This window comes from Filicampus tigris, chromosome 7, assembly GCF_054856515.1.
Source record: "Filicampus tigris isolate MCC_2025a chromosome 7, RoL_Ftig_1.0, whole genome shotgun sequence".
NCBI classification, from domain to species: Eukaryota; Metazoa; Chordata; class Actinopteri; order Syngnathiformes; family Syngnathidae; genus Filicampus; species Filicampus tigris.
In genome coordinates this window covers 20,584,337-20,607,631 of record NC_141223.1, presented here as the reverse complement: position 1 = coordinate 20,607,631, position 23,295 = coordinate 20,584,337, and the positions used below count along the sequence as shown (strand labels likewise).

General features: G+C 40.4%; 1 protein-coding gene across 5 annotated transcripts in view; it reads left to right on the top strand.

Annotated features, from left to right (window-relative positions):
- Positions 1-23,295, top strand: part of plch1 (phospholipase C, eta 1) — a 92,572-nt gene that overhangs the window by 40,061 nt on the left and 29,216 nt on the right. For all 5 annotated transcript variants that reach the window (XM_086035680.1, XM_086035678.1, XM_086035679.1 and 2 more), the window contains 8 exons: positions 2,694-2,840; positions 5,868-6,113; positions 8,381-8,508; positions 11,782-11,952; positions 13,295-13,388; positions 16,574-16,777; positions 17,831-17,951; positions 19,894-20,065. In XM_086035680.1, the coding sequence (XP_085891806.1) occupies positions 2,694-2,840; positions 5,868-6,113; positions 8,381-8,508; positions 11,782-11,952; positions 13,295-13,388; positions 16,574-16,777; positions 17,831-17,951; positions 19,894-20,065 (1,283 nt within the window). The remainder of the gene's footprint in view (positions 1-2,693; positions 2,841-5,867; positions 6,114-8,380; positions 8,509-11,781; positions 11,953-13,294; positions 13,389-16,573; positions 16,778-17,830; positions 17,952-19,893; positions 20,066-23,295) is intronic.

The window sequence follows — 23,295 nt, the reverse complement described above, 5'->3', positions numbered from 1 at the left end:
GTTAATAAAGTCAGCCAATCTAACACACGACGTGCTGCCAACTGTACTAAATCAACAATAGCATTTCACATAGAAACAACAGAACATCCAATCGCATTCATGTGCACTTCAGGGACCTCTAGGAAAACATAAAATCAAAGCATTACAGCACCTAATGCAATAACCTAGTGCATAGCGCCCTCCCCTGTTGAACTCATCCACCTGCAGTCACATCCAGTTGATGGGAAATGTATTGTTTTGAATTGTACTGTCATTCCGGTTCGAGCGCCCCGAGCGGTAGAAGAAAAATCCCCAGAATAGCCGCACCGGACTATAAGCCGCGTGGCTCAAAACCTAGGAAAAAAGTTCTGGAAAATACGGTGCTTAATAAGAAGACATGATACACGTTTTTGAGACGAATAACATACACTTCAATTGGACACTTATAATTTATTTTCCCAAAGCCACACAGAACCGCACCATAAAGATGAAAGTGCCTCATGCAGCTGCGGCGCCACGGGTTGCCGACCCCTGGCCTAGCCGATGGACCGGTCTGTGTATCCGTCCATTGCGGATGCCCATTTTGTAGGTGATAAACGGGTAGACGGGAAACAAACAAAAAAGGCAGACTAAGCATAGGCAGGAGTGCCTATTTTGGTTCGTCTATGTCTGCCTTGGGGGGTGGCAGTGGAAGGAGAGGGGTACAGCTAAGGTGTCCTAAAAGGGGACAAATTTAGTCCGTCCGCAGTGAGGCTTCCATTCTGCATTGGCCACGGTGAGGCTTTCATTCTGCATTGGCCGCGGTGACTCTTTTTGACAGCTACTGGGTCCTAAAAGGACATTGAATTTAGACTGGCCTTGGTGAGTTGACCATTTCAACAATCGGCCGCGTGTTGAGTCTTCGGTTTCACATTGCACTCGAGGGAGAAGCTGGTCGACAGAAGCGTGTTTAAAATGATTGACGGACCGGCCGATAGGCGATTCCTATTTGACCTGGCTTGACAAAAAGGCGGATACATGGACGGCAGAAGGGTATCTGGGCTGCAGACGGGTGGCGATAAACGGACCGGCAAATTTTAGTAAAAGGCCCACCTCTGCCAAACATGAATTTGAAGTATGGTGGCCCAAAAGGGTAAAAAAAAAAGGCTGGTTTAACATACCCATGCTAATGGTGCAAATAATTGGTCACTGAGTTTGAGGAGTTTGATTTCCGGGAAATCAGAAATGAATGATCTTATGTGTGCGATGAATAGCCTGCCAAAGTGGTTGGTGGCCCACCACATTTAAACCACCATGGAGTCATAATTATTCATGAGGAGAACAAGGACGACACATCCCAGTTACATAATACAGACTGGATGGCTCTTCATGGCCTGGCCACTTCATACTCCCGCAGCATCCATAAGAGCTGGAATGCTCTGGTGTCAAGATGGTGAAGTATCCCTGTACTCTATCAGTCTTCTCGCTGCACCATGCTGTTTGGTATTTTCTTTGGAACCCATCCTGCGTTACTTGCTGAAAATGTTGTCTTTTGTCATTTCTGTGCTCAAGCCAACACGATAACAGTGTAACTTTGGCGCCAACTGGTTGAATCTTGTTGTTGTGTTTAATTCATGGATAGGGTTTTGTTGTCAGCATCTGGGGTCCTCTTTTATGAAACTTGAACTTTTATTAATCTTTGAGCACTTGTCTTGACATAATTGGTGCAGTTCAGTTAGATTAGTTGGCTTTCTGATATGGACTTGTGTGTGTGTGTGTGTGTGTGTGTGTGTGTGCAGGCATGCATGCATGTCTACTCTTCTCTAATCCGCTCCCAGCTAGTCTAATGCGTCGTCACATTATACAAATTGTTAACAAAATAATTCACACGCTACTTATATTTGAGACAAGTGTTAGAAATGCATCACATTTCTGTCGCTCCTGACAGAAATGACAAAATGGCCGCCCCCTGAGATGGTTAAAAGTGGGTGCATTTTGTTGCTTAATTTATATTCCACAAACGCAATATTAATCAGAATGCCGTGTTTCAAGTAGTGGGCCTGCTGGGAACATTTTCTTGAAAAAAAAATATGTTTGGGTTGATTTCCACTTTTAAGTGCTACTGTTTTCATGAGCAACAGTCATCTTAGAGGAACAGCCTCCGCAGAATCGTGTGTTGGATGCGCAGGTGTACCTAAAGGACGTTGGCTCCTTCCAGTGTATTGAAAGACGCTGAGCTGTTTGCTTCCTCCTGCCCGGCGAGGCTGAGATTTTCTTCCTGTGCATCAATGACTCTGTGTCTGCGCTCTATGAGCTGCTTTCAAGGCTCTCTCTCAGCTGATAGATAGCCTTGTGTCCACAAACAGCAGCATCTCTGTGTGTGCTTTCCACTCTAACCTTACCCACATTGAGTGAAAATAATTAAAAGACAAATAAACACACACCTGCTCCTTTTGTTTCTTACAGTGACACTGAACTGACCTTATTTTTTCCTTAAAAAAATGTGTATATGTATGTGTGTGCATATATTATATACACCATATGTATATATATATACATACATACATTATATCATATCACAACATATATATATATATATATATATATATATATATATATATATATAGTATGATGTATATATAGTATGATGTATATATAGTATGATGTATATAATATATGCACACACATACACAGTGTATATAATATGTGTGTGTGTGTGTCTGTTTGCTCTTCAGTGGAGCGATGCATGAGCGTGATGCAGTCCGGGACACAGATGGTGAAGCTGAAGGCAGGATCCAAAGGGCTTGTGAGGCTCTTTTACCTGGATGAGCATCGCTCCTGCATCCGCTGGAAGCCATCACGCAAGAGCGAGAAGGCCAAGAGTATGTTTGCATGCACGCTTCAACGAATGCTCACGCACAGGGCACAGCAGCACACACACGATGAATACAATGGCCACTTCATTAGGTACACCTGCATTGAGCCCGAATCGGGGTATTGTATTTATTCCAAGGGGGGGATTTAAAAATCAAAATAAAGGATAATAGGGAAATAGGGAAATAAATAATACAAAAAACAATCACGAAACCACGAAAAAAAGAGAAGTAATAAAACGACCCCCCCCCCAAAATAATAGATAAATTGTCAAGTACATAAACGCATTTAAATGTCACTATGTTTTAGGGCTGCCAAGATTAGTCGACTAATCACGACGAGGTCGACGATCTAGATCGTCGACAATTAATTCAAGTCGTCGACGAGTCGTTTATTTATATATTCATTTATTAGGCGCATTGCTTTTCTCTTGAAACAGCCTCATCTTGCGCTTTTCCCCGCTGGCTGGTTGCCTGTCAAGGGCGTGCAGTCGCGGTCATCCAGGTCTTCAATATCTACACAGAAGCATTGTGCGTAGTGAGGCGAGGTGTTATGGCTACATGGTGTTAGCAACATTAAAATTAAGGCACATTTCACCCACAAATACTTACCATGCAAACCTCCCTTTCATGGCAGCAGGAGGCGGATTCTCGATAATCGAGAAAGGAAGCACATTGTGGCAGATGCTTTTTTTTCATTTCTGACACGTTCAGTCGCCTCAGAAAGCTAGCTGTAGTTGGCACACACACACCGGTTAGGGTGTGTGTTTGATGTCCATGGAGATGATGTCCTAACATATTGTAGCGTCTAATATGGATTAAGGACGCATTAGCAAACTCATGTGTTTAACAACCACAAAAGTGTGCGTATGCCGTGTTTGACATCGAAGCAGAAAGATCTTTCGCGAACGGAGCGATGCGTTCACTGGGAAATTCCAGTATTCAATGTAACAAAACATGACATATTTGCCACAAGCCCTTATTGGCATCACATAACAATAAAACACATAATTAAGTTTATTGCAATATTCTATGTTATAGTACTAACAAAAAAATTAAAAATATGTTCCTCCTAATAGTTAAAGTTTTTTTTTCCTGTTGCATTGATTGTGCAGACCAATTTTCTACTGTTAAGTGACCCATATTTATTAGTGAAGAAAGACAAAACGTTTGGGATAAAGGCTAAATGAAAACAAAATTTAAAAACAACACAAGTGTTTTCTTTTAGTTTTCTTTTGCACAGTGCTTTTTCCTAATTAACTCATCTGATTTCACTACCTATTACATAAAAAAAATGCTTGGTGCCAAAGAAGAGTGAAATTTGTTTACAAGTATTTCTTTTTGTATTTATAGATAGTTTCCTAGGATTAATGCAACTCTGCATAGTGTATAGATTTAGTTTCATTTTAAAATGCACTAAACAATTGCAGCCAAAACTTTTAAAGCCACAATATTGACTTCAATTTAAGCTGCACCATCATTTATGAACATCTCAGAACTGCTGGTACAAGCTGCAAAGTTTAATCCAAGTTGAATGTTGTATCATCTCATTAATTTGTACATACATAATAAATGAAATTGTAAGGTAATTATGGTTGTATAAAAGCAGCTGCTTGCTGGTGCGACACGCCGCAATTTACATATGATCCAATTAGTCGACTAATCGCGACTACTGTTGGTGATTAGTCGACTACCAAAATAATCGTTTGTGGCAGCCTTACTATGTTCTCGTAATAATGATATTTAGCATTCAGAAACTTGCACAAAGAGATCTTAAACTGAGGTGTTACCTACAATTTTCTCAAAACATACCAAATTAATAGGTGAACAACAAATGTGAAATCTTCTGATAAAGAGGGCTTTACGTGATCCCCTATTTCACCTTAAATGGCTGACAAGATGTGGGTATGTGCGCGTGTGTGTGTGTGGGGGGGGGGTGCGAGTGATCCTTACCGCTGCTGCCACTGAGAGGATTATTCATCTTTTTTTTTTTTTTTTTTTAGCATCAACCCACTGAGACGCCTATGGATGTGTACGAACATGTTTAAAAATAACACTGTTTGCCACTGTCAGCATTAGATAAGCTTCTTAAATATGTTCACTAGCCGCAATTGTGAAATAGACACTCGTGCCCTATCCTTTCCAAAAATGTGTGTGTGCGTGTGCGTGGGTGTGTGTGTGATGTAAAATGATGTTGCCATATTGCTCCTGTCAGCCAAGAATTTAGGAGATGAGATTATGCAGGAGGAGGGAAATGGATCATTGTACAATGGATGGTGACAAAAACATTTTTGGCTCAAAATCAAATCAACTAGCATTAAAAGAGTTGCTTTACTGGGTGCATCCAATATGGTGCAAATGTAAAAAAAATAAAAAAATAAAAAGGCTTTCCTGGATATGAAGTCAGTTTTTTTTCCCCTTAATATTCAGGCCTAGTGCAGGGTAGAGTTACACAGCCAATGGCGGTTATTGATGTAATGAACTATAATGTAATGTAGTGTAATTTAATTACTCATTGTGTTCAATATTGGTCTTTCATTAATATTTTTAGAATTGATTATCCTATTGATTATTCCATCGAACACTCAGGTAATCAACACGATCACCACCTCCCAGTAGACGATGTCTTTTTAGTTGTCCTCGGGTCTAGCCCCCATAAATGGTGTGGGTCCACTGTAATTGTATTTATTAATGATAAAGTGTACTATGCTAATTGTAAACCATCATGGGATTTGTATTGAAATTTAATCAACATTAAAAAAGTTTTTTTTTTTATTGATACAGCCATCACCAGATTTCATTAAAATGTGATTGCAGTGTACCTAATTATATGTCTCAGGATTTAAATTGTCTCAGCATCGACACGTGGGCACGCATAAAGTCTGACTCGTGTTTCTAGTTGATATGTAAATGTTCTTTGCTTTCGCTTCAAAAACCATTTGAGACAGAGTGAGTATTTACATTCAGTATTACATGGATGGAGCATCATGAGTTAAGTACTGTAGTAGTAATCTTCAAATTTTCCATCCCTGTCAGTCACCATCGACTCGCTGTACAAAGTGACGGAGGGCGGCCAGTCGGACATCTTCCATCGGCATCCCGAGGGCAGCTTGGACCCAGCGTGCTGCTTCACAGTCTACCATGGCAACCACATGGAGTCCCTGGACCTGGTTACGTCCAACTCGGACGAAGCTCGGACCTGGGTCACAGGTCTCCGCTACCTGATGGCCGGCATCAGTGACGAGGACTCTTTGGCCAAACGGCAGCGCACCCACGACCAATATCCTTTTCACATGCAAAACATGGCATTTGTGCCATCTATCCCTCCGTTTTCTATACCCCTTATCCTCGCCATTTTGCCGAGCAAAATTCAAATTCCACATTACTTTGTTTGGCTTATCATCTGAAAGCAAAATACCTTGCTCAAGTTACCTTGCAAATCAACGCCGCTGGAGTGTGGTGCTCGTGAGAAGAACTAAACCTGTTAATTTTGAGAATTGGTTCTGTGAGAATAGTAGAAGAAAGATGCCTGTAAATTTGAGTTGTTCAGAAGTTGTACTTTACAGGAGAAGAATTGCATTCAAGCATCACAAAAACGTTTCAAACAGACTTTGAATCTACTGTACATATACTTTGCTGACTCGCAACAGTTGTTCTCATCAGGCATCAGTCGCTGGTGTTAGAGGCTAGTGGCTAACAGCTTGCTGCCTTGGTCATTCACCCAGGGTGCTTGGCCAGGAAACATGACCACTCGTCTGCCACCGGCAAGACGTGAGTGTCCAGCAGGCTCCCGACAATTGGCGGACTACTTTTCAAAGCCAGTGAATATGCACAAAATTGAATATGCACACTTACCTTGATGCTTACAGCCTCACACAGTTGCAGTTGCTACCAATCTATCTTTAAAAAAACATATTTAGTAAAGTGTGCTTGTGATGGATTTTTTTTTAAAACAAACTTTCTTAGTGATTACTCCCCAGCTATAGTAGTTGTGATGTCAATTTGACCATTTTCCCGATGCTGTTTTGGTTATCAACAGATGTTAAATGTGCTCAGCAGTTAACACTTTAAGAACATTTGTACTGTCTAAATTTTACTTAAAGGTCAGGGTGCAAACATTGAACACTTTTCTGTAGCCCTCTAGAACCCCTTTACAATGCATAACTGTCATTAGAATGTGATTAGGTCGTTGGTAGACAGCAGTTTAATCACAAAATAAAATTCAGAATGTGTCGTCTGCCATTTGAATCTCGCGCCCCTTCACCTTCAGCTTTTTCCGGAGATATGACGTCACAGTAGCCGGAGGATTCAGTGACTACTAATCATGAACGGTCTAATAACGCCCCTTTTCTGTCGGCTCGTGTGTTTCAAAATCCTCTCATTCCAAAACATCGCTCGCCATTGAATGTGCTGTGTTTGTAGCGCATGGAAATTGTACAGTCTATGGTGTAGCGAGCGGTTTAGCTATATCTACGTTTCTTCCGGTCGCTAGAGCCACGATTCCTCGAGCTTCCATGAGGTTCGGAAACACTCGGAATGAGTAAGTAAAACCTATTTTCTAATCGATCTGTGGTTGACAACTTGCAGGAAGTGACTTGTATGTATTATAAAACCTATTACCAATGAGAATATGAATTGTAACAGACTCTGAAAATTGTTTGCACCCTGACCTTTAAAGCGAAAGTCAACCTAAACATATTTTTTTCAAGAATATGTTCCCAGCAGGCCCACTAGTTGAAAGACGGCATTCTGACTAATTTTTGCGTTTGTGGAATATCAGTTAAGCAGCAAAATGCACTTGTTTTTACCCATCTCTGGGGTCGGCCATTTTGTCTTCTCTCGACTGAAAATGACATCGCAACTGCTCACAACGACCAATCACGGCTCAGATTCAGAAAACAGGTCAGCCGTGATTAATAGCACGTGAAAAATAGCATCTACGAACTGAGATGAACACATCAGTCCGTTATTCATTTAAGTGCAACCAGCGACATTGGCATCTATTAGGGGCCTCTGTTTAAAGATTGCAGTCTTATATGCTCTGTTTCTCCAAATGCTTCTTTTACACTGCATAGTATCAACTAGTCTTGACATGGCTGTACCCAATATGGATTCTTTTCCATGGACAAAACCAGGCATTTATTTTCTAGTACTTGGTTATTTGAGGTTCAAAGTCTCCCAGGCGGATGCCATAAACCACTGCTGGTTGCTTAGATTTGCCCTCACTGCAACATTAGTAGTTGCTACACATTAGCGCCTGCATGCTACTGTATTATATTCCACAGTCTCCACTTTGCTGCAGCGATCCGGTCTTCTCTTGAGTAAAATGCGTCCTTACTGTTGTTGAGGCAAATACGGGAGACCCACGTTCTCCTCCGTTGTTTGCTTGTGTTTCTTGTTCTGACCGATGTGGTCAAGGCAGTGTGTTTTATCCTGTTTCATCTGACCCAAAAAGAAAAGGAGAAAAAGGAAAACACAAAGCTCAAACCTAGTGGGGCATCTACCTTCGGGGCTTCGGACAAATATCCTTAACATGTTTGTGATGACATGGATGAAGCAGACATTTGAGGAAGCAGATAAGAACGGTGACGGCCTGCTGAACATAGATGAGATCTACCAACTCCTCCACAAGCTCAACGTCAATCTTCCACGGAGGAAGGTCAAGCAAATGTTCCAGGTGCAGGGAAAAAATGAGACATCCATCTTTGCATTGTAATGTTTCATTAGCAGGAAAAACGTGAACTACAGGGTACATCATGTTATGTTTAGTACACGCTTCATAAGGTAAAATTACCTGTACACTGCTTTTATATTGGGTGGAGGTGTAACTAATGAGGCGTCCTTGCATGCATAATAAAATACAATGAGTGAAGAAACACTTAGACCTTGGTTGACACTATCAGAAAGTTTTTATTATTTTATTACTATTTAATTATGAAGTGGCAAAATATTAAAAATAGTTCTCAGTATGATGCGGTGAAGTCAAAATAATAACACATATGATTTAATCTATACATCTGTATGAATTGCAACAAGTGGATACAGGTGATAACTTCTGCCAACTTGTGGCAAAGCATTTAATTGTTCTTCCTGTCACTGGCATAGACAGATGAACAAAGATACATTATTTGCAGTCAATAAATAATTTCGGGCCAATGAAGTTGAATGATATAATTTCCTGCAGCACACTGATTAGGAACCACTGTAGGAGTAGGAACTGCCGGTGTACCTAGTGAAATGTCCTAGCTCAACACCATCATCACAATAAATAATGACAGTTCTATATCAAAATTTCTTTTATTTTTTTGGCTTCTTCAACATGCATGAGCACTTAGATGGGCGAGATAAAAAGTTTTAGGTGATGGGAAAAGGGGTAAAAGTAGTAGAAGTGCATTTAATTTTTAAAGCAGGAGTCACACTGGTCTAATGTCAGAACTCCACATTGGACATTAGTGATGTTTCTGAGGAGGATCATGAAGCGTGCAGTGCTGCAGTGCAACGCTAATGACCATCAGCGCCTCACTTTATTAGGAACGCGAGCGGAACAGCTAACAGGTCATTGCGCTTTTAGTCATCGTTGTTTTTTCTGACAGTCTTCAATGATTTGTGACTTCACTTTGGCCTGGTGATTTAAAAGCCTCGCTTCTTGCCTGAAAAAAAAAATGACGCCATAAAAATAATTTATCGCCCAGAAATGAGAGGAACGAGGACGGTTCCATTTATATCCTTGCAAAATGATTATTTCACAGAAACCAGATAAAGAACTACTCATGTTCCCGCGCTTTTGCGATACTTGTTGTGCTTTGTGTAACAAACAACCCTGCGGACCCATTGTCCGATAAAGCTCGGTAAATACGGGATGCAGAAAGCCTAAATAATTCTACAGAAGGCCATTAGGGAGTTTGCATGTGGATTCTCTCTCTGTGCACACAGCAAGCTCATTCAGGGTTGTCGTGCGATGGAGGTTTTAGCTGCCATTATTAGATTGGGCGTCAGCAGGAATGGGTCCCTGTGAGATGCAGGTGATATGAGGTGGTGGCGGCGGCGGTGGCGAGCTGTCAGTGTGAGGTGGCGGACTGGAACGAGCAGCGAGGCGTGTTGAGCGTGTCCTCGGGCAACGTGTGTGATGATATGAAAGGAAAGCTTGCACTCAAATAGCCATTAAATACAGAAAAAGGATATTCTCCATTGAAGAATAGTTAAAATGATGCATTTGCCATAAGTGCGGAACATCGAGTAGCAAAACTGATTTCATATCATAAACATCAGCGTTTCAGAAAGATTGAGGGTTGGGGCCCGAAATGGCTCGGTGCCCTAATTTTGGGGGTATTCTTACTGTCATTGATTGAAATTGTGTAAGCTATTTTATTGATCCTCAGGCATACAAAGTGATTTTGTGCTGAAAACGTTTTTAGGTGATTACAATCTCATATGGTGGATCACTGGAAAAATAATGACATATCTGGAAAGCCTTCATCGAGTCAAGTCATTTGATATGTGAATCAATGTGGTTTGTTCCAAATGCATTTTTGACTGTGCAGCTTTTGGCTTATCACACATAACATAAAGGTTACCGGTAATCACCATCAAAACCTTATCGGCAGAGGAACTATCATCCTACCTGCACTGCAGGTCCACCAAGTTTGCTGACAATTGGATACAAGTTGTTCCCAAATCATTTTATTATTTACCTATTTGACCATGCTGAGACTTTGAATTGTGTCCTGCAACCTAAAGGTATAATGCCAAAGAAAGCTCTATGGAATTATTATTAATTGTGTTGTTTCTTTATCCTTGTGTGTTGCCGTCAAACAAATCCACAAGCAAACAAACAACATGCAGTTGATATGTAACCCACAGAGATGGGAACTTTAGCCTTTTTTGCCGGTCTGTCCTCCGTCCGCGACTTCATAAAAATAATCGTCCTCTCATTCTGTCTGTCCTCGTCCTTTTAAAGCGCTTCCGTCCTGATATTCTGTCAGTCCGCCCCCTGCTTCCCCCCGCCCCAAAAAAAACCAAAAACAAAAAAAACGCCTGTGCACTCGTATACCGGAGCCTGCCAGGGGACATGACAAGAATATTTAAGACTGCTTTATGAGGCAATACTATTGCGTTTTACTGCCAAACGTTTGCGTTATAACGCAATCAATTTTCAGTTTTTATTGCGTTATTTTGCAATAAAATAATTATTGCAAAATAACGCAAGGTTATTTTTTGGAGGAAACCAAAGACCCACACGAGTCCCACACAAGGACATACTTCACATGCAAAGGAATAAGGTTAGTTAACAAAACAAAATTGCTATCCACCTTTTTCCTACGCCCAGTACATACGTTATCCCGGATTACACACACAAGACAGTCTGGGCGTGTTTCTGTCAGTCAGTGAAATGGGTCCTGTGGCATAATCCATGGTATTACATGTGTTGTACCACTAGAGGGCAGACTATGCCTGTGCAATGTCACTGTGCAGGGAATGCACATGTAAAGTGTTGTGCAGGCAGTTAATTAAGGCAGCTCCGTGGTATCACAGATGAGAACAGTGGTCTTGATTTTTAAAAGAACCCAACACAACACATCAGTCGGTACTTGACCCGGTTAGGGATGATAGAGGGATGGACGAAAACACACTTCTGCTTAGTCCGTCCTAAAAGACTTCTCTTCCTCCGTCCATCCAGCCACAAAATGGGCGTCCGTCTGGGACCGGGATGGACGGACCGTTTTTTTCCATGGGACAGAATGCATATCTCTGCTTGCAACCCATGCCCGTATTAGAACCCTTACCAGCGTAGCGGAGGTTTATGGTCTTAATGCACCTTGAGTGCTGTCAGAAGTGTGGTTTGCTCACACTCGGTGAAATATGAACTTCTGCTGTCATCAATATGGCATGCCTTGCAACATTTATGGAGCGACTGACAGACTGACTTACGTGACTTTTTTCCCATCTTCAGGAAGCAGACACGGACGATCAGCAGGGTACGCTTACGTACGACGAGTTCGCCGTCTTCTACAAGATGATGTCCATGCGGCGGGATCTCTTCCTGCTCATGATGGCCTACAGCGACAGGAAGGACCACCTGACGGCCGACGAGCTGGCCAACATGCTGCGTTGCGAGCAAAAGGTAAGGAAGGCCGAGAGGTTACAGGATGTCGAGATCTCCGGTACTGCCTCACCAACATGCTTTGTGTAAGTAGGAAACTTTGTGTGAGTATTGCATGTCAATCGTTTGATTGACATACACTACTCACATAAAGTTTTCTGCATGTTTGGCCATCAGGTTAAATTTCACGTTGAACCTAAAATGCACTATTGGGTTCACAGATGAACTTAATTTGACCTTCTCTAAACTACCACCACACCATTGGTGCTTGTTTCATAAGCCAGTCTATGGCCTCTGGCATTGTGTCTTAGCTTGAAGATTGTGGACTGGCCACTTGGTTGTGTGTACAAACGTGTACTGGGAGTTGCAATAAACAGCTTGAAGCAAGTACATGGAATGTTCTTTGATCTGCTGCTTTTGCTGCCGCCATCTAATGCTAGTACCTCAAATTGTTGCACACAAAACAAATAATAGGCTATGTGATGGCTCATATCTCAAAGAAGTAGTAAGTTGTGTCACTTGTAAATTGAGGTACAACTATAGTATATCCAAGCATTCGGCTTATTCGTTTCTGTTCATAGACTCAAAAACACAGACTTTAAAGAGTTAACCGCGGAGGCCTTTAGAACTCTGTGGCTAAGCAGAATAGCAGCACTTATTGAGGCACATAAACACTCATGGATGATTTTAAATTTTACTGCATGTTGTAAATGAGTTTCGTGAATACGATTACTTCAGTTGAATGGAACATGGCCAGCAAGGGGCAGCACTGCCTCACTTGCCTTACCTGCCTACGTTATTGTTCACACTCAGAGACTGGTGAGCTCGTATGAACTCTGTTGCTAACAGAAACAACAGCTTCTACCAAGGCATATAAACAGTCTCAGATGAATTAAAAAGTTACTGCATGTTTTAAACGAGTTGCCTGCAATGTAACTGTAATAATTTTAGTTCATTCACGCAATTCTTCACATGCGGACAATAAAGTGTTGCGCCATTTGAAATCTGTTGCTAACCAAAACATCGATACTGCTCCAGAGTCCTACTGGATTTTTAAAATAGGTTTCCTCATCAGTATTCACGGTGATCTTACATGTGTATGTGTCGATGCTTATTTGCTTTTCAGTAGAGTTTGACATCTCTCCCCAATGTTACATGTATTAATATTTATGGTCCGAAGGAGCTACATGGCTTACTAATTCCATCCAGTCAGCCTCACTTCCTGTCGTTTTGCCGACTTTCTTCATATTAGTCCTTACCATACAAATATTTTGCGTTGATCCTCAGACATACAAAGTGATTTGTGCTGAAAATGTCATATTTCTTCCCTCTACTAAGACCACCTTTGGTTTTGTCTCTGCAGATGGTCAACGTGACTCCAGAATATGTGGCTGAAATCATTGACAAGTTTGAGGTGTCAGATGAGAACAAACAAAAAGGTGTCATGGGGATTGAAGGTAAGCGTTGCTATATTGGGTACAGTATTATGTTTTTGTATTAATATTAATGTATACAGAAACTGCATGGAAAAAGGGCTCCACAAGGGGTTTAGACCAACACCCAATCATCTAGTAGATATTAGCTATTTAATACAATGGACTCCATTTTCGTAGACACCGCACATGCGTTCGGCGTGAAAATTGGCGCATCATGATTTCCGTGCTGGGGCAAGTCTAGTTGACCGTGTTTGGGAATTTGGCAGACCGTGCTGCATATTGCTGTGCGTTTCGGTGCATCAAGGGGGTTTTATTTTACATATCCCTGGCGTAGCTGACCATTTGCTGACAGAAAGTACCCTAGACCATTTAGACCACCACTTAGTCCAGCTCAGAGCAGATTAAAGTTGTGGTGCAGGTGTTGTAACGTGATTTTGGTGAATTTGATCAATGCGCAGGCACACAGATTCCGTGCTCATTTCTAACGGTTGTCATTGTATTTCATTCATAAATATGGCAAACAGCGTGCATCGAAGAGCGATACGTGGTGGAGTGGTAGGTGTCACAGACGGACACGAATGGTGGTCTTCAAGTGGCCGCTTCATAGCGGTCATCTGATCTGTGATCATCTTGGTTTCGCAATGTCAAAGACTGTGTACAGCGCTTCTGAGTGAATTTAAAGGGAATGAATGGAGCTGCTTATTGGCTGGGAAGTAAACTGATTGTGTTCACTTCCACAAAGGTGCAAACGCCCATTTCCAACTGCACCCTTCTACGAAAATACAACTAATGAATGAATGAATGAAAAAAAACAAAAACTAATGGTGGTTGGAAAAGCCAAAGCTGACAAGTCTAATGCTTCGCTTTGTTGCCTATTTTTATTTTCCTGCTATTCTGGCAATGGCAGCAGACGGGCGAGTTGAAAAGTACCTTTTGGCTGATTGCTTGATGAGAAGCCAAAAACACACCATTAGCGATGAGTTGACTGCAAGTGTTGATCCGGAAAACTAAAATCGACTAATCCACCAACCAAAAATGTCACAAAAATGATAGAGTCCAATGTCCAGTTTTGCCACAAATTTACTTACTCGATGTGAAATCTGTACCTGTTTACTGGTAGTTGAACACAAAGCTATTCTGTTTTATGAATGGCAACATGTGGATACATAATAATTGTACCTACTGGCTTCTAGTGCAAGAGCATTTCATTATCATGTCATGTTACTTGCATAGACAAATGCAACAACATTGATACATTATCCGTAAACAAAACCCCGAATAATTTTCAGACCATTTAAGTGAAATTGGAGCATTTCCTGCAGGAGTATTTCTTCCATGTTTACTTTCTGTTGTGTCATGGGGTCGTAGTGGCAATACGTTTGCCCGTAAATAATTAGTTCTTCAGCGAGCACTCACTCCCCCTCAGTGTCATAACGAGCGCCAGCTGAAGCCTCGACTTAAGGCAGGCGACAGAGCGAAGAGGCGTAAGAAAATTGGGAAGTCAGAGCACGGCGGCGAACGAGAGGCGACGCGAGGAGGTGTAAAAGCGAGACTAATGTCATTGTTGCCGTCGTGGGAGGAGGCATGATGAGTCTGACGGAGCACGCCATGACGCTGGCCTAATGCCTGCGGGTCTGCAACATGCTCCTTTGTGACAGAAATAACCTTTTCTCACACAGACGACTAATATTTTCAAGAATTTGATATAAGCCTGAAAAGATTGATGACCATTCCCATAACTGCGTTTCAACAGCAAGATTCTTTTCCCCCAGCATTTATAAAGGGCCGCAGTTGGGCGTCCGTCTACAATATAACAGGCTGAGTCTTGCTTTGCGTGTCTCATTCTGTCCTCCTCTCTTTATGGATAAATGGAAGCTTTCTTCCCAGCCTTGTGAGTCCTCATCCGTTACCATTAAAAGCCTGCCCCTCAATCATGTGTTTTTTGCTGGATGATCAACCTGCTGATGAAGAGATCATTGTGTCACAACTGCACTACATTGCATTTAATGGGAAAAGTCTGAAAATACACTGAAAAATGTTTGTTGAATTTAATCAATTTTATTTCTTCAAGTGGTTGCACGAAATATAATCATCTGTATTAAGATACATTTTTTAAGTAGAATATAAGCATACTAAATGTATTTGGATCCAGATTCTTTTATTTTGTGCAACCACTTGATGAAATAAAAGTGGGTAAATTCAAACGCCCCATTTTTTTTTAGTGTAGTTTGAGATTTTTATTATTATTATTTTTTTTTTGTAGCAGAACATATACGTCCCGCTCACCTACCCTGCCTGCCTACCTTAAAAAAATGGGAAAAAAAGTATGAGGTTTACATTTTTCATAATCTGGGAAAATAATTTTTTTTTTTAACTTTTTTTTTTTTTTTAACTTTTTCAAAATTGCGAAAAAAATATGTGGGATATTACATTTTGATGTGACCAAAACAATAATAATAATATTGAAGTCTTAACGTGATTAAAAACCAAAATAACTTAAAATTAATCTGGAATATTATGAGGAAATATATAGATTTTAAATGAGGAAAAAATAGTACTTTTCTGAGAACAAAAACTTAATATTATTGGATTTTCTTTAAAATACAAGACTACGTTTGTGGACTTTGTTTTTATCTTATAGGGAAAAAAATTCTAATACTACTATCAAAATGAATACTTTTAACATTTTTACATTAATACTTATGTGATATGAGAATTAAAAAATACTTTCATACAAACCGAGATTTAATCTTATTTGGGGAAAAAAACATAGTATTATTACAACAACAAACTCTAAATCTTATGAGAATAAAAATAAAACATAATTATAATAAAAAATGTAACAACTCTAAATTCATAATATTAGGAGCAAATGACAAGAAGTCCTAATACTTTGACATGTTTTTATTTTTTTTTTCAAAAATCAAAAGTTGTGAGAAAATGTTTTAATATTGTAAGGAAATCTCTCAAACCAAGAGAAGAATTATTGTATTATTTGAAAAGACAATGAGAAGCATGCTGTCATAGAAGCACATTTATCCAAATTACAGTATTTCCACTTTGATAGTACGGTATTCTTAAGGATGTTGCTAAAATGGCAGTTTAATAAGAACTGGGCAAGATGTCTTCATTGACCATGTCTTCATTGATTTCGTATTCCAACTTTATTCCACTTTATTAACCATTTGTTCTTTTTTTCATTCCAGGTTTTACAAGCTTCATGCGCAGTCCGACATGCGACATTTTCAACCCGCTGCACAATGAGGTGAACCAGGACATGGATCAGCCTCTTTGCAACTACTTCATCGCCTCCTCTCACAACACATATCTGACCGGAGACCAGCTGCTGTCACACTCCAAGACCGACATGTATGCCTGGGTTCTCCAGTCCGGCTGTCGCTGCGTGGAAGGTCAGTGGACGTGGGATACTCATGACACAGAAGCAGTTGTATCAAAACAGACCAACAAGTCTTCATTCCATATATTGATCAATTATGGGCTGGGCTAGTTCCATCAATGCTTCATTTCGGTCAGTCTGTAGGTTTTCATTTTTCGAACAGTATGTATGTTTATTTCATGTATTTATTGATTTATGTAGTGTCGAGATACGTTCTGTGCTTAAGAAGTGCATGTTTACTTATTCGTTTATGAAACATGAAAGATAACGTGATAAAGCCACCAATTTGTTTGCATTATTGTTGTGATCCTACTTATGAATTACTGACTTACATGTACGCCATACTTGTTTGGGAAAATTTTGTGAAGTAGTGAATGCTAAAAAGAATGCTAGTAAAGTGTTTCTCTGCTCTGATATTCTTTCTTCTAAGAAAGATTCATTAATTGCTTGTGTTTGTTAAAAAATACATGGGTGGAGGACCTTGAAAAAAAAATCACAAATTAAATTGCAATCACAATATCGAGGGGGGAAAAAAAAAAAAATTACCGGTAGATAATTTTTCAAATTCGTTCAACCCCATCGGGCAAATGCATATCTTTTGGTCACAGCAACCGTTACAAGCCTCATATCCCATGGAAATGGACATTGACTAAAAGAGGCTGCATGTGATGAGATAACGTCTTGGTGAATCAGCATTTGGCTCACTGTCCTAGGAACTCTGAACAATTTAGTGTTTGATCATAAGTTAGGAGAGTTTAGTTTAGTACTACTACTGCACAATAGATTTAGTGCTAGTCAGAATATCCTATATACAGCATTCCGCAAGTTTGTTCTGTACAATGCAATTTCTCCTCTTTCTGGCAAGATTAAAGCTTTCAGTGTTAAACCATGGTAATTTAGAAAATCGAAAGTCAAGTCTGTCCGAGTTGCGATAATGTGTCATCAAGCCCAAGTATCACTTCACCTTCCTTATGAGCAATGAGCGGAGGCATTAAAAGGACAAGTGGGCCTCTTTTCACAAGGAGAATGGTGCACGAGGTGTGTTTTTCCTTCCCTCTCTCTGCAGTGGACTGCTGGGACGGTCCAGATGGCGAGCCGATGGTCCAGCACGGCTACACGCTGACTTCCAAGATTACCTTCAAATCAGTCATCGAGACCATCAACAAATATGCCTTCATCAATAACCAGTGAGCCCGCCAATGACATTTATTTCCCCCGTGGCAAACAACAATGCCATTCTGTCCGCAAATACAACAATTCTATATGTGGTTAATTGCATTATTGAGCGTGTGCACTCAATCCGCTTTGGTGATTTATTTTATGAAACAATAATTCAAAAAGCTAGAGAAATGCTGCATTTTTTTCCCATAGGGAACATGATGTACCAATCGGCCGTCATCAGTTTGAAAGCAGGTTTGTTTAAAGGTAGTCAACGTTGGCTTTCTAAAACAACACAGTGATTTTTGGCCATCATTAGCATCTGAGTGAACCATCTGCTCACCAGGGTTTCTCACAATCCCCACAGGAGTGACCATTTGTCTCCGCAGAATCCAATGCCACTTCAACAAAGTGATGCACACTCTTTCCTCTACCATGTGAAGCCAGTGGCTCTGTTTATAAAGCCATTTATTTCCTTTAAAGCCAGTGGCAGCACGGCAGCGGATTCAGGCATAATTAAGTCTAATTAAGTATGAAGTGGAGTTTCAATTTGGCAGCGGCTTGTTGGAGCAAAAATAGAATCTCATTGAGTTTGTGCACCCGTTTAGCTATTACTTAGTTAAACTGTCAGCTTGTTCTGTGTGCTCTGTGGCATTGCATTGCGTGTCCAGTTAATTGTAGCTCATGATACATGAAGCTAGCGGTCTCGTACTCTTTTCGAAGTAGGGAAGATGTGGTGGTGCCTCACTGTCCAAATCCACTGCTGTAGCATTCTACCTCTTTAAACTAGAGATAGACCGATATTTTTTTTTCAGGGCCGATACCGATTGTTAGTAGTCAAGAAGACCAATATTTGGAGCCAATATAAATTTTCAGTAAAAGAGAAAATATTGACATCAAAATTAAAATAAATAAAGAAATAAATAACTTAACTTTGATGAAACATTTTCAAGCATATGCTTATTAAACAATGTTTCAGATTTGCTAAATGTTGATTTTTTTCTCCTAATTATTATTATTACCATATATTTTTGACAATATACATTTTTATCAAATTCTTACAAAAAGTTCAGGAAGCACCCATGGTCGTCAGAATGTCTTAAAAAGTCAAATGAAAACTTAAAAAAATATATAAAATGAGCGTGAGTGTTTACTTTGCGTGGGATTTCATCGTGAGCGAAAAATATAGCTGAATGCATTGTTTACGTTTTTATAATCCGGCCCCGGCCAGTAGCTTTCCGGTTGTTTTTTTTCTAACCATGAGAAATAGGGATTACCGCCGTCGATGGTATGGAGGGGTATTACATCTTACGCATGCGCAGAAGGTACTTTAATGGTCAATGTCGCTGTCTGTCGGTGCGGTGTATTTTTCAAGCGGGACGTGCTGACAGCCGGACTGACGCCACAGAGGGTAAGCTTCGGTCACAGTTGGCCAACGTCGGATTGGTCTATCTAGGCGTTTTGTCAGCCTGAGTAACTCATGATTCTGTCTTTGGTGCATACCGCCACCTGCTGCATACAGTCAATGCAGTCCGGGTTGCTTTGCTGTCTCTTCTTCAGCAAAAAGACGGATCTGTGTGTGTGTGTGTGTGTGCGCGTGTGTGTGTGTGCGTGCGCGTGTGGGTGTGGGGGTGTGTGGGCGTGTGCGCGTGCGTGTGCGCATTTGTATATGAGTGAGTGCAGAGGTGAAACCAGGCTTGCTTTCCCCGAGGCGAAGCTGTCGGTATGACAAAGCTGACATTTCTGCTACCAAGCCAAAAGTCACTTTTCCAAATGAAAACACCGGCACACATACAACCTCTCTAACACACTCTGTACTTATAGGTGAACAGTTGTTGCTACAGATTCAATTTCTTCTTTGACACCTTCACTTCCTGTCTGTTGGTCGTGAACATTAGGCATGCGAAAAGACTAGTCTGTCTCTTGCTCACCATCACGCTATGTTCACGTACAGTATTTGTGGTGTGGCAGGTACCCGGTGCTTCTGTCCATCGAGAATCACTGCAGCATCCAGCAACAGAAGAAGATCGCCCAATATCTGAGGGATGTGTTTGCCGACAAGCTGGACGTCGGGCATGTGCTCAGCAGAGAGTCCAAGACGCTGCCCAGTCCTCAGAGCCTGCAGGGCAAGATTCTCATTAAAGTAAGTCGAAACCAACACAATGTATGAGATCTAAACTCAAGAGCCACGCTGTAGACGTAATACATGAAGTAAGTAGTAGGAATGAAAAAGGATGGCATTTCAAGATTTGGAAGGGTCTAACCAGAGCCCAGGCCTAAATCCAAGTGATAATCTACAGGCAGCACTCCTGCAAGGACGAGAGGCTAATTAAAAAGGTTGAATGAAGTATAGTGTCATAAAGGTGCAAGACTCAAGTTGAAAATGTAACTTAGATAAACAGTTGTACTTTTGTGAGTGCCTGAAGTAGGGCTGGGAAAAAAAAAAATCAGCTAAAGCGATCTCAAAAATCGCACAAGATTACTCTATTACCTGTATAATCGATCAAATAAATGATTCTAACAAGATTCGCTCGTGACAGCCCTTGCCTCAAAACCCCATACACGCATCAAAATCTAAAGTGAGGTCTTTATTCTTGTCACCTTTAGCTTAATGGAAGACGCTAATTGCTTAAGTTATTTTTGAACATTTTCGCAAAACAAGAAAATACTAATTCAACAAACAAAAATCCAGTTTCCTTGCTCCGACCTTTGCAGATTCCCTGAAAAACTGAGAATCTGCAGACATGAAGAAAAAAACAACATATATTTTCTTCAGAAAGCACATCGCTATTTTTTCTATTTTATAGATATTGTGACACTAAACTTGACGGCTGACCTGTTTTCTGAATCTGAGCCGTGATTGGTCATTGTGAGCAGTTGTGATGTCATTTTCAGTCGACAAGACAAAACGGCCACCCCCAGCGATGGCTAAAAATGAGTGCATTTTGCTGCTTAACTTATATTCCACAAATGCAAAATTAATCAGAATGCCCTGTTTCAACTAGTGGGCCTGCTGGGAACATATTCTTGAAAAAAACATGTTTGGGTTGACGTCCGCTTTAATGAAATTCACATTTACTTATTTTCATTAGTGAGGAAAAATGATTTCAGAAATGGTCATAGAAATAAACAAGCTCAAGTAAAGGTAAAATAAATTAAACGTGTATGCCAAGGCACCACTGCATAATGTTTCTTTTGGGGTTCCTAAAATATTGTGAAATCAATTTACATGCATTTTGATGAAAAATGGTAAGGACACTTTAAACCCTATTTAATTAACATGGTTATCAACATTAGCACAGATTATAGCATAGATTATCTCTATATTCACACAATTATTTTGCTTTGGCAGTGTTTCAAATGCTAATTGAAGTGATACTAAATTTCCATTGGCCACCTTTAGTTTACCTGGTAATAAGAAGAAAAGGAGCCAGTGAAGGATAAATTGAGATTTCATACAAAATGACATGCAGAAAAATAGTATTAAGCCTGAAGGTATTTGAATAGATCACTGTTTTAATGATGCACACTAGGATGATTTAAATATTTTAAAACTTCTCATATTGACAGTATCATTTGTTTTTTGACGCTGACACATTCAGATAAAAAGCAGCAATATTTGCGTGAACACATGTCCTTAATGTGAGCGTCGCATAAATAATTGAGCTGTTCATTAAGTGGAAATTAAAGATTCAGTTGTCAAAATCCCGCTGGCGCACATTGGCATGATTATGATGCTGCAGAAGTGCTTCTCTGTGTTTGTTAATTCAGCAATGCTTTGTTCAAAGAGCTGGAATCCCATTCCTTTTGATTGTTGTCTGACTCACAGCGACCATGTTAGCTGACGTCAAATCACAAAATGTTGATGCTCCAAGCCACCGTTTTAGACGTCTTTCTGCTGGGTCACAACAAGAATCCTATTGAGTTTCAAAGAAATGTCGCTTGGTCGTTACCTGAACCCTGAGCAAGTGTGATGTCATTTTCAATCGACGGCGAGTGGCAATATGTTCGTAGATATATATATATAATATAAGATAGATATAATATAAAGTAATTCAATAAAAAGCAGAGTCATATGTCGGTACTGTCATCAACTTTTCAGTAAGTCTATATTTTTTTCCTACCTCTCCGCGACTCACCCAGACCCACCATTTAAGAATCATTGCTTGAAAAGATATCTAGCAAAGAAGACCTCAGCACTGGATTTCATATCAGTACATGAGATCCAACGCTCTACAAGGTAGCATTTTTGGAGCAATCTTTAATTCTTGAGGAATTATCACCGTTTACACGTTCTGTTCTTGTGTTACGAAAAGAATCATTGATTTTTAGCTGTGACGTAATGTGGTGGAAGCTTACTTATACGTGTTTAAAAGCACAGGAAAGTTTTTGCTGGTGGACATGAAGACAGAGCGAGAGCTTTCGAGTGTGTTTTGTTTTATGGCTGTCCTCTGCGGTGTGAAGAAAAGGCATGCATTGTTCCCTGGCAAAAAGCTTTTATCCCTTCCCAGCAAAGAATCCAAAAAAGTGTAAAAGCCTTATTGATTTTCCCACAAAGCCTTTTATTCCTCTTTAAAGTCCTCAGCAGCCTCCGAGAGTACGGCCAGAAAAAGAAATGGCAAATAATGAGTAGACAAGTGGTAATAAAACGTGCGGCGGCGTTTTTAAATGATGAGGCTCAGAGCTGGGCATCGCCTAACCGTCACTGAGGTTCCATCTGCATGTTTAAATGACCCTCGTGGTCCAAGTCCGTCCCTTGTCGGTGTCAAGAATGTAATCTTCATGTCACACGAGTCACAAAATATCAAACAAATGCCCAGCTCTGAACGGCAATGTCAACCAAGAGACTGCAAAGGGCCGAAAGTTGGCTATTGATTTTTATTTATTTTTTTGCATGGTGGAGCTCAGAAAATCTCCCTACTCCCACTCACACCCTCGCTAATGGGCTCCCGCTCGGCCGGAAGAGCCTCTCTTGGGGAGCTTCACTCAGAGTCGGCAGCAGATTTGTGTTTGTGTGTAGGAATGTGCCAACGTTGGGAAAAGAACCACATGAGTCATTTTGAGAAGTACGCCTCCTCTTTAAGCATATAGTAGGATTTTTTTTTTTGCTGTTATTTTTAAAACAGGGGTCACCCAGAGAGCCATTGTCACCACACACTTTATTAGGAGTCAAACATAACATGATTATTTTTCAATAAATAGCTTTTAAAACATCCTTTTGTTGTGCTCTTAAACAAATAATTACAATCATAAAGTAGTGGTGTGCAAGCGTTGGTATTAATCTTACCCTAGGTAAAAACAAGCTAACAAGTATGGCACCAATACCAGTATCAATACTCATTACTTTTTTGCATTATTAAATTGCTAAATCTG